Consider the following 12,322-nt stretch of genomic DNA (forward strand, 5'->3'; position numbering starts at 1 on the left):
ACTGTTACTACTACAATATTTTTCTTGGTAAGGTTGTTGTGGAAAAGTAGTAACAGGTCTCTGATCAATAGTGATGGATAGGCAAGAAATGGAAGTCAAACCAAAATGTAGTCATGGCCTGAGAAGGCATGGAATATATGTAGTGTGTATTAGTACTTTGCTCTAAAATTGTAAAACAAGGATGTGTACCCAGAACCAGCATCTGACCTTCCACTTCTTTTTTTTCCCCAAGAAAAAAACTGAAGACTCTTGCCCATCCTTGATGTATTCCATACCTACTGCCAAATCTGCACTCCCCCACTCAGACATAATCCCAAAATAGGGTGTGATGCCTTTCCCGTTGACAAAGCCATAAGTCACAGTGAGCAAGACACACTCAACATTCTCTAATCAGTTAAATGAAAAGAGCTCTCCCCCTCTGTTTCCCACCACTTCAGCACTCATTATATTTCACATTAATTAATATAGGCTCTAGGAAGTGAGATGATAAATTACAAAACCCCATTAACCTGATTCTGTCCAAATTGGTAAAATATGGCAGCTTGTACATATCTTCCTTGCTAACGTGGGAGTCCTCATGCCTGAACTCTGTTAAAGCAACAGCCCTGAAAAAGTATTTTTAATGTGCGTATGTATGGAATGTATATCAACGTGCGTGAACAGTGCACGCCTGTGGGAACATCAGAATTCATTAGATCAGTCTGATATGAGATATATTGAACAGGTTCCATCTGACATATGTTACTGGGCTGTTCTGTCCACTCCCAGCAGAGTGAATCATATTGACAGGTTGAATTATATCTCAAGAGATATTTTTCTCCCCTCCTCCAAAGGCCATTTGCAATCACGGCACATCCACTGCCTCTTAAAAGTGAGCTCATCTGGCGCTGGTTGCATTGAAGTCCTCCACGGTGCCTGAAGGAAGGATGCTTTTGGGCTCTGGGAACGTGGAGAAGATGTGGTCTGCCCAGCTGTGTCTAGGAGTGCTGACCATCCTGACCATGGCTCTGTGTGTCCCGTCAACGCATGGAGACCCTTTTTTACTCCAAGGTAAGCTGGAATACTGGCTACATGACACAGGTAGGTGGTTATCTTTTTTGCTTTGCTGCTTGCCATGGCCAATGCAACACTCTCTTCTCTGGGGAAGAAACCAAAATGAACCTCGAGCTATACTGTCTGTTAACATGGGAGCTAGCGAGAGGCTTGTTCATACTACCATGAGCCAAAGCTGTTGTTCTGCTCTGCAGCTGGCTGTATGACATCTTCTGCTAATCAGTGAAAATATCAGATCTGGTGAAATCTGCTAAGGGTAGTTCTTTCTCTCCCATAAGAAAATGAAAAAAAAAAAAAAATAAATTAGAATATCAGACAGTAGCAATTCCAGTATTTACCTTAAAAGATTTGACAGCTCATAAATGTCAGTAGTATGGCGATGCTGAACTTTTTTTTCTTCACTGAACTTCTTTTTATATGTACTTCTCCCATAATTTAAATTAATTTTAACTTGAGTTTATATTGCAGGGAAATGTCAATCATTGGTGCTCTTTTTCAAAGAGGCTTGGCAGTGGGAAAAAAAGAAAGAGCTGCTAAGTATAGGCTTGAAAATAACATTGCTTTTCAAATGATTTTTCCTCTAATATCACCTATTTATTTTTGTAATTACAACCAAAACATTCCCCCGGCCACTCTATCTAAATCCTGCTTCTGTTTAGCTTTTACTGGAGTGTTTATAGCATTGGGATTTTTTTCCCTGTAGCAAATCCTCCAAAAAACTTAAAGTAGCTATTTTAAAATTATAACTGTCCTTCATACTTAGGAATGAGGTTTATGGCACTCCACACTAACTGCAGGTTGGTCTGCTGGCTCCTCTGGGTTTATTTCCAGGGATCACAATTGGGACCAGCGGCTTCAGCCGCAGTGTGAGGCAGGGTTGAGTCTGGCTAAATACTTGGAGCATCCCTTTGGCCAGCATCCCTCAGCTTCTGCAGATTTATGTAATGTTAGCTAATGGAGCTGATTCCCACATGCTCTTGAGCATCCTTCAGGCTCGTCTCATACAATGTTTTGTTTCATGGGTACCAAGAATAATTGCAGTCATCCCCTCAGAGGGGCTGATAACCATATGAAACTGCGCTGAGAAGTCCTAAAGATCCTGGAAGAAGAGAAAAAAAAGCCTTTCTATATAATTTCTTAGTATTTTCCATGGAATTCTGTAGGCATCTTCTAGGGCTTTGTAGGGTCTGGGTGTGGGGTAGGGCTGTTCAGACCAAAGATTTTTTTGAATGCTCAGTGTCCCTATAAAGTCGAGCTCATATTCTGTCATTCTCAAAAATTAGGACAACATTCTAGTCTCAGATGACTCTGGAAATCTGTTGAGCAGAGTTGGGAGAGTCTCAGAGCCTCCAGAGAACTGAGCAGTCCTATCCCCTGGGTCTGTTGGTTTCTGCTGAACCCTTGACCTTCACAACCATTAATTTGAGGGCATAGCCACAACCACTAAATAAAACCACTGAGAAAGTGCCCTAAAGGGGCCTCTTAGAGAACCTCAAATTGCTTTAGGACAGCAGCTTGGGGAGGTTTGTCCTGGAAAAATTCTGCATGGTCTTGCTTTAAGTTTCTCCACACTTGAACTCTGTTCAGGAAGAATCCTCCAGTACCGCTGGCAATCAGAGCAGCCCCAAGGCTGAGCGAGTTCAAAAAGGGGCTGTGGGGCTGCAGGGCTTTTCCGTGGTGGTACCCACACCTCAGCCCAGTGAGGAGGGGCTTCCCACCTCTGCCAGCCCTGGGAAGGTGCATGGAGTGAGCGGGGGAGCTCCTGCAGTTTTGGGAAGAGAGGATGTTGTGGGTGCCTGCCTGGCTTTGCAGAGGTGCCCACTCCACCCGCCTTGCAGAAGAGCTCAGGACTGTGTAAATCAAGGGGCTGGCTCCAGCTCTCTGCAGCCAGTCGTGCTGATGAGGCTGCAGTGGAGCTGGCCAGCAGCCCAGGGCTGGCAGGGAGGGCTTCCCACCCCACACCCTTCCACTGCGCAGCCCTCACTGCCTGGACATTTTATCCTGTGCTCACACACCTTCCTTTTCCACTGAGCTCCTTCCACCCTGATGAGTGCTGACAGGAGACATTTTCTTTCCACGTCTCATCCTTCTTAATTTGATTAAGTGATTAACTGCATCAATTGATTAATTGATTCTTAATTTGATGAGATTGAGAAAGATGTGTTTTATGTGCTGCAGAGAACCGAGTGCTTCCAGAGAGAGAAGACACAAATCATGAGAACACATTGCTGACTCTGCTTCTTAATAAGAAATTTGCGTGGCGGAGGCCAGAAAGTATTGGTAAGTGAAGGGGAGAGATCTCTGCTTCTTGAATCTGTGTTTGCATGAATGCAAGGAACCTGCTACTCTGGTTCTTCAGAAATACCAGCTGCTCAGAAAGTGGAAGCAGCACCCAGTATGATGCCTACATGCTATTAATGTCAGATGCTCTCCATCATGGGGCTCCAGGACCTGCTTTTGCAATGCAAAGTAAAGCTGCCAAAACCCATGTGCCCTAGATCCTCAGACACTCAAGACTTTGCTGGGAACACGTGTGTGTACATAAGTAAAAACAAGAAAATTTTCTGTTGAGTCCCTGTGGCCCTACTGTCCCTTAGATGTTGTGTGCACTGCCTGGAGCATGGACCAGCTTTGGGAGCCACCTCTCTGCCCACACCTCACACAGCCCTGTGTGCCTTTGAGAGGCAGCAGCATCTTGTTATCATTTGGGCAGGGGGATTTCACCAAGATTTTCCAGTGAGATTTACTGGGTTAGGTGTAGTTTGGGACAAGGGCAGGGGGAGCTCCTGGGCCTAAGCCCCTGCTGCTGCTGGAGGAGGTTGAGACAACTGGCTTTTCCCACACAGCCACCAAAGATGGACCAGGGGGAGGCTCTTCCTGTCTGAGCTCTGTGAACAGACACCAAATTTAAAAGCCACCCATCTGTGGCTAAACTCAGACCTGCTGAAGAGAAACTTGTGCTTTCCCTGACATGAAGCACAGCGATCACAAGCACCAAATGGATGACAGAGGTCAGCTATTCCCACGGCCACTGCAGCCAGGGGAGGCTTTGGGCTGGATGTGGTGGTCTCAGAGCAGGGAGCTGCCCTTCCCTGTGAAAACAGCTGAGAGGGGGCTCTGCAAAAACATTGTTATGAAAATCCATTTATCAAACTCACTCAGTGCTCTTCCCCAGAGCCTTGTTAATGCAGCAAGGCAGTGGTTAAACAAGCTTGGGACAAGTAAATAAACATAAATAAATCAAGCCTTGTACTAACAAAGGCATTCTTCTTGCAAAGGGGATGCATTCAAGAAATAACATTGTTATGATAAGTTTATGGATTATTTCACTTATTACTCCTAGAGGAAAGACTGCATTTTATGCCAGACAATCGAATATAATGAATCTCCGAGCAGAGCACAGACAGAGGATTTACAGCAGGCAGTTTCTCAAAGCTTCATCCATAAATTAATTCCTTCTCCCTGTCTGAGATAATCTGTTCCAAATTTCAACTGCTGTTTATTTTGTATTCATAGCAGTCATTGGTCAAATTTACAGTTTGCAAAAAATCAAGCCAAAACAGGCACTTGAAACTCTGAAAGAGGCAAAAATGTTAATAATAACAATTCTTAAGTGACACTTTTGACTTATAGATATGCCTGGGTCTGTCTGTCTCTACCTTATGGGTATATAAAGATATACTTAGGAGGAGTCTGCCTGAGGTCATTGCTGATACTGCCACGAACAGAGCCCACACCTTCTGATTCCATCCCCATCCCCATCTCATCTCTCAAATTGAATCCTGATGTAATGGATTTGCTTAAGACCTGCTGCTTTTACTGTTGAATGAATATCAGAAAATATTCATGATTTTTCAACAAAACTGTTCCTTTCTTGAGGAAGGAACCAAGAAGGCACTCAGCTCTTTCTTGGCACTCTCCTGCTCAGTTTGAAACGTTCCAAAAAAAAAAAAAAAATACAGCCCAAGTCTGGCAATGTGTCTGTGTGCTGAAGTCTTATCTGAAATCTGAAATCAAGAGGAATTATGTCTTAAATCCCCCTGATGATCCAGACCAATGCCTGCTGCCACAATAGGAACAGAGAAAAGAGGCATCTCCAGGGCTTTTTTTTTGGTTTGCTTGTGGGCCCAGCAAAAACATTCTTTAGCTCTTTCCTGGCTCTTCTGCTTATTTTACTGCATTTTTTTCCCAAACTAGCACTTAAAACCAGCTGATCACATTGCAGTCCCCTCCCAGAAGAGCTACTGTAGCCAGTCACTCAGCTTTGACTGAACTCATCTGTCTTACTAAAAAATTAAAAAACTCAGTTTGGGTCTGGAACAAGGTACCTCAGTCCTCAAGAGAAGTGAGGCTGAAATTCGCCACCCCTGCAGCTCTCCCTATTGCTATTCCATGCTCTTCTCAGTTCAGGTGGATGTTTCAAATCCTGTTCTTAGGCACCTAACTCTCCCCCCTCTTTCTGCATGGACAGTTCATTCATCCACCTGCATAGTTTTTGCTAGCAGTACAATACTGGCTAGTCTTGAGAGCTCTAAGTGTGACCTGTGGGGCTGAGCCCCAGATGCCCTCATGCTTCCCTAAGGTTTAGAAGTGTGGAATCTGCTACGTGACTTTTCCTGTTGCTCCACTCTGCCAGCCTGGGTCTTTGCTGATTTATAAATCAGTAAATTATGCTAGGTTAAATTTGCATCTTCTGACTTCTGCCTGCATGGGTGATGTGAGGATAAACAAGTCTTAAAGGAAGCAGTGGGATTTCATGTAAAAGCCAGTGACAAAAAAAGACAGCGTTAGAGATTTGCAGTTAGCAGGATAAAAATTAAAAAGCAGCAGAGTTTCACCTGAATTGGTATCACACAGTAAGTGACTTTATTGGGCCAATTCCCCTATGGCCTGGTGAACAGTAAAGAAGCCTCCCTCATAATGGAGAATTAGGATAAGGTCCCATAGGATTCAGCAGAGAAAACCTGCTTTTCTCTCTGTTTCTGCTGGCATTCATTTGAAGATCACTAACAGGAGTTAAATGATAACTAGATTTTTGCTTGTTGACCTCTGGAGAGGGCAAATGAAGAAATGTTTTTTAATTTGAGCTTCAAGAAGCAATGCAGATACTGATGTTACTCTTCCCCTCTTGCAGACTGGGAGCTGGCAAAGAAATTTGAAGAGCTTGAAGAGGTGAGAGAAGCAAATGCACAGACACATAGATGCATGTTCTTGCATGGGTAGTTAAACAATTGTGTAAGCTGTCTTTAAACTCTATCCTTCCATCTTTGCATCCTCTTACCCTTCTGCCTGCTGCTATAATGTAAGCATGGACTGAGAAAAGGGGAAAGCAGAACCTGGCTAAACAGCTGCACAAGCTGGAAAAGTAAAAAGAGAACAGGGCTATAGACTGGTGCAATAAAAGTTGAGCAGATCCTGCCTCTGACACCAGTGAAAGGCCAGTGAAGGCCAAGCCAGGAAAGAATTAAGCACCAAAGGAAATGTCCATAGGAGAAAAGGAGATCATGCTGCCTTGTACGAGCTGGCTGCATGAGTTAACAGGTTGGATGGAAAGTCACTGCCTGCCTAAACCAGAATTTTTTCTGGACTCTCCTTGTAAGAGTGGCCCTTCTCCAGGTCAGAGCCCTGCTGAGCTGATCAGAGCACACATATACAAATAGAGTCCCTGTCCCACACCCACTGCCCAGGAACAGGGAAAGGTCTGCAGTAACCTTGGCATGGCTCCCATTGTGCCCCAAGCTCTACAAACATTGGAAGTGCTTTTTTTCCCTTCTCAGGCCAGGTCCAGACGTTCCAGCTGTTTGCATGGGTACTGGAGGTCCTGCTAAGTACCACATGGCACTTTCATTTCAGACTGAAAAATCCCAGAGCAGGATGCCAGACAGGAGGCTGCCAGGTCCTCCAGTAGGCTCTCACTCCAGTGCTGAGGGACATAAGCTCTGACTTTTTGAGAACAGCTCTGCCAAAGCAAAAGTCAGGATGGTGGCTGTCGATGTTCCCAGTCCACAAGAAGAGAGTAGCTAAAGATGAAGAAATGCAACAGACTGCCTACATTATAACCAAGGGAAGGCAGCAAGAACTGTGAGGGAGTGAGAGGAGGGACAGCCCAGGGCACTGGAGAAGCAATGCCCTCTGCTGCAGTTTCTGGATGCCTGGAGACTTCTTGTCCCAGCACTGTGCTGATTCTTAGTGCTGCAGTATCCTTCTACACAGCCTCCCTCCCACAGGGACTTACACCCAGGGTGGAGGGAAAGAGCATGGAGTGCCCACACCACTGCCACCAAACAAGCAGCTTAATGAAGGAGGGCATGAGGAGGTACGAGTGCTCCAAGGGCAGATCCTCTGGGAATGGTGCTGCTCCAGGGAACACTCTATGCTTCCAGTGAGGCTGCCAGCCAATCTACATGTAGCTCCTCTGCCCTGCATGTCCCAGCACTCTGTGGAGCTCCTCACGATGGGGCCCTTGTTTACTCCTGTGTTTCTGTTTAAACAGCTGGAGAAGTTGAAGGATCAGCTCTCAGCTGAGGATGGGTCAGAGGTGGCCTATGCCTTGGAAAGTCTCTCAGCATCCCAGCCCAAAAAACGCGGTAGGTTTTGAGTTTGAGCCTCAAAGCCATCCCATCCACCCTCATTTCCAGGGCTTCCTTTGTGAACAAAGACAGTCACAGTAAACATGCCCCAAATATGCTGAAAAGCAGCTGGTTGGCAGGTTTTCAAGCAGTCCTGGGCCTCTCTTAGGGCTGGCTGGTTCAGCAGCTGCTGAGCAGGATTGTGTCCCCCAGCCCTGTCTGCTGTGGAGGCAGATACACCAGGTCTGCCCACCAGGGCCTCACGGAGGCAGCCAGTGTCACATCCTGCTTTTCACAGAGGAGTGTGGGGTTGTATGAGCCACGAGTGCCTGCCCTGGAGGGGGGGAGTTCTGTATGAACACGTCCCCACAGTGCACCCCTCCTTTGCTCTGGCCTCAAAGCAACTGCTGGAGGCATAATGAGGCATGTGGACTGCAGGCATTCCCCTCTGCCAAGGTCAGAGCCTCCCCACAGAGAAAAAAGGAGCACTTGTCTGCTGCTGAAAAACAGCTAAAAAGGATGTGGAAATCAACCAAGAATGCAGGGAACTAAGATCTGCTATGTCCCTCAGTTGGTCTCCTAGCTTTGTTTGTCCAGTCTGTATCCAGGGGCTCAGGAGCATTTTGCACGAGTGCTCCTGTGAAGCTGCCCCTGACAAGCACATGGACAATGCTGCTCATGCTGCCTTTCAATGGATTCCTCCACAAAGCTGTAGCAGCTGTGAACCAGAAGTCACTGATGACAGATCTGGCCTAAAACCAAAAGAGCTGGTTCTGCCCCTAGCCCACATGCTCTGTGCACGTGGAAGCTGACAACTGCCAGAGAGCCAAGAGAAAATCCCTTTGTGCCAGAAAATCCCTTTGTGCAAGGCTTGCTTAGATGCTTGGGTGATCCCTAGGCAATATGCAATTTGTAAGCACCCCTGGAGGCTGTCATTAATTTGGCTAATGTAATTCATGCCCCTACCAGTCTGGAAGGTTTAATGTAGATAAAGCTACTTCCCGTTGCCAGGTTTAAATCAGATTCTGACAGATATGAAAGCAGGGAATCTTTGTCTTCATCTGAAGTCCTTCCAGTCTGGGAGGAGCTCGTGTCTCAGCATGAGCACTGCTGATTCAGTAGGAGTTTTCATCCAAGATCCCGCTTTCAAAAACCAGGTATAAATTTCTTCTCATAATTGATAACAGGAAACTCACATGGGATTCATGCTGGTTGTGAAACAGTTACTTTTTCCAAAACCAAAATATACATCCTTCCCTAATTTAGTCTTCTTAGAAGATTCTACAGAAATACATGTTTTTTTGTAAGATGATTGATACCAGGGTGGTAGTGGCTGGGTTTAAAAGAAGTAAGAACCAGATCTAATCTCTCCAAGTCTAATCTCTCCAAATCCTGCTCTTCCAGTCAGCCACAGGTGCAAACCCCTGCACACAACTCTGAAACAGCAAAACTGCTGACCAGTAGGCAGGAAAGAAAAGGCTAGTTCCTGACATTGCTGAAGTAGAAGAAAAGGAAGCCTTTTAAATCAAGCAACCTGGAGACAACTTTTAGACCCCATGTTTACACTATGAGCAGCGAAAAGAAACACCTTCTAAAAGTGTTATATACACTCAAAGCTGGTTATTGAGATATGTCCTGAAAGCAGAATTCTGGCTGCATGCTCCAGCTCTCTCAAGACATGGGTCTTTTGAAACCTTCTCCAGGGCTAAAGTGGGAGGCTGGAATAAGTCCCTTGTATGCTAACATCTTTCTTTTGTATCCCTTCACAGCCTGCTTTTGGAAATACTGCATCTGAAGGCTTGTCAGGACTGGAGGATGAAGATGAGCCCTTCCCCAAACTGCCTTGCTGGGTATTAACATGTTAAGAGTTTGTTCTGTTCCCTCATCGTGCTGCTAATCTGGAAGCCACCCTCCATGAGTGCACCACAGCCAAGTCGAACGGGGCAGCCCACTGCCGCTCTCTACTGTTCCTTTCTTCCAGGTTTAACCTGCCACGATCTTCTACTCAGAAGATGCTTCCCAACTTTCTGTGCTGTCCTGTGTGTGCCATTCAGGCTGCTGCCACTGTACACTCTCCCCCTTCTCACCAGGTGCCCTGAGGCACTGAGCACTAACTCAGCTTCCCCAGGCCTGGGGCTCTGCCCACCCCTGCAGACGATGCTCTCAGAGGTGTCTGCGTCTCCTGTCACCTCCTGAGCAGGTCTGTGCTGCCCTGGTGGCCGCTGCTGGGACAAGAAGGCAGGCTGGGTGTGATGTGGGGGGCTCAGGGCTGGATTGCTGAGCCAGAGCTGCTCCTCGCTGTGCCCCACAGTGTGCACAGGGGAGGGCAGGCAGTCAGCCCTGGATCCTTTGGATACCATTCCAATAAAGATTTTCTGTTGCACAGAAGCATGCATGTCTCAGTGTTTGCTTTCGCAGCCCCTGCAGTGACCCGAAGTGCAGCATGTTTCCCTTGATGCTGGCTCCTGTTACCTTAATGGTTCATGTGGAGTTCACAATGGAAGAAAGGCTCCCATTAAACACCTAGGGTTTTAATGTGCCTGAGAAATAGACCCTTCCTTTTGGCCAGGATTAGGAATGAGAGCTGGGTCTTTTTTAGAGATATTTATGGGATATTGTCCTCATTGGATTGGACCTGACCCAATGGTCTCTACCTACTCACCCCAAGGAGATGTTTTGAGCAGAGATTTTTGGTTCATCTGGCTGGTAAATGCAGGTGCTAGCTGGCCTTCTCTGCTGCAGAATTATATCTGGCCCTGTCCAAAAGGAAAAGATCACAATGCATTAGTGATTCCTACATATATTCATCTCAAGTCACATTACCCACATTTATTTGCAAAAGCAAAGGACCTGATTCCTGAAAATGTAAATTCAAAATAAATCCCAATATCAACTTTAAGGTTTACAACAGTCTAAATGAGAGCAGGATCTGGTAGCCACTGTGAATATGTGGAATGATTTTGACTAGCATTAAACTGCCTCTCCAGCTCTGTTGAGCCATGTGATTTAACTGCAGTTTGCATATTACATATTCTTCCAAACATTACCTGTGCCAAAGCTGTAATTACCATCCTAAGCTCACTGCCTTGGGCTCTGGCAAGGAGCACAGGCTTACCACAGCAGTACCTTGCATGCACTTCATTAACAGGAGACCTATTCATCCTGTTGCAGGCCAAAGCCAGCATCTAGGGAATAAGGCCAGCTTGCTTGATTATATCAGTGAAGTCTAATGGCATGCAAAATACAGTTTCCTGTTACCATTAGTTGTTTGTTATTTCTTTGGTGGTGATTCAGAACCCATTTCCCATTTGTTCTTTGTTGTTTTGCTGCTTTTGTATGAGTGAAAAAGGTATGTGGGAACACACTTCCACATACCCTCACGTTGGCACCAAATCCAGGAGAAAATTATAACCTATGGACAAGAATAGTCTCTCTCTTTCTTTAAAAGTTTGGTGCCCCGGCTGAAAGGGAGGTGTGTTCCAAGAGTTTCACTGGGTGCCCCAAGGAGGTGTTGAGCTCAGGTGATTTCAGCTTGCAGGAAACCCCAGTGTAAGGAAAGGCCAGAGCAGCAGGCTCCATCTGCCCTGCTTGCTGTAGCCATGCCTTCCTGAGCCAGTGTGGCAGCTCGTCAGCATGTCAGGCAAACAAGTACTGCATCTGCAGATATTTAACAGCTTGCTCTGACCCGAGACAGGAATTCCCCGGAGTGCAATGCATCATGCTGCTTAGTAGTGATTTCCTGCTACATCCTATCAGTGTGGTTATTTAAGTGCTTGTGGTACCCAGACTATCCCATTTCCTGACAGGCACTCTATACTGCTGCATTAGCTGCTTGAGTTGCAGACATCAGCATGTATTGAATGCAATTTATTAACTAATTAGAAGCAGAGGTGATATTGTTCCCCCCAGGCTTACCCTCCACATGGAAGTGTGGGGACCCTGTCCTTTCTCCTAAACACACAGAACAGAAACCTTTCTCCTCCACAGAGTGGCTGCTCACATCCTACCTATGCTTGGGCAGTCACTCTTGTTAAAGTTAATGACCCACAGGCAATAATTAAAGGGATTTCCCTGAGACATTGTAGTAGATCATGTGGATTTATTAGGGGAAAATCCTCACAGACATCTGAATGGATTTGCAAATACAGGCAGCACAGGACAAGTCCAGTGTGCAACGTATGCTGCAGTTTATCCTCATTTCACATTTGCTGATCTCCACTCTGTGCACTATGGCTGGAGCCATCCAACATTGTCTACAAAACCAAATTGTGGTGTTTGGCCTTTCAGTCATCATTGTATTTGAAACAGCACTTGCCAATGTACAGATTTTAAAGAGTGCTTCTTGAGCCATGGGAAGTCTCCGTGCTCTCAGTGATGGACAAGGCAAAAGAACAGAAATCTGTTGTTTTCTCCCAGGTAATCCACACAGTGAGGGGGGAGCAGGACTGAAGCTTCCCGCTCCCAGTTCTACCAACACCACCAGAGACCCCTCTGTCCTGCTTTGCTTTCACATTTCCTTTCAGATGAAGGAACACAACTTCTGCACACAACTTTCAGCATTTTGGAAGCCCCAGCTAACACCTGCCAATTATTAAATACTTCTATGATCCAGCAGTGTCTTTGCAAAGCTGCTGTGTTTGCACTAGATTTCTCTGGTCTCAGTCTCCAAAAATATGTCAGGCACTGATTCTGTCCATGGC

At 45.9% G+C, this 12,322-nt stretch overlaps 1 protein-coding gene across 4 annotated transcripts; it reads left to right on the top strand.

Moving 5' to 3' along the window:
- The first annotated feature begins 853 nt into the window (after positions 1-853).
- Positions 854-9,615, top strand: UTS2B (urotensin 2B). Of its 4 annotated transcripts, XR_002465983.3 has the most exons (6): positions 854-1,050; positions 3,232-3,333; positions 6,188-6,225; positions 7,547-7,640; positions 9,392-9,472; positions 9,604-9,615. XR_002465983.3 is itself a non-coding variant. In XM_021536807.3 (5 exons), exons 1-5 carry the CDS (start codon positions 927-929, stop codon positions 9,607-9,609), a joined length of 351 nt encoding a protein of 116 aa, XP_021392482.1. In that variant the 5' UTR covers positions 854-926; the 3' UTR covers positions 9,610-9,615. The 4 variants fall into 4 exon arrangements, 3 of the variants coding, with proteins under 3 accessions (XP_021392482.1, XP_021392481.1, XP_077641679.1); XM_021536807.3 differs by lacking the exon at positions 7,547-7,640; XM_021536806.3 differs by lacking the exon at positions 9,604-9,615 and having other exon boundaries at positions 9,392-9,561.
- The last annotated feature ends 2,707 nt before the right edge of the window (positions 9,616-12,322 follow it).

Source organism: Lonchura striata, chromosome 10, assembly GCF_046129695.1.
Source record: "Lonchura striata isolate bLonStr1 chromosome 10, bLonStr1.mat, whole genome shotgun sequence".
NCBI lineage: Eukaryota > Metazoa > Chordata > Aves > Passeriformes > Estrildidae > Lonchura > Lonchura striata.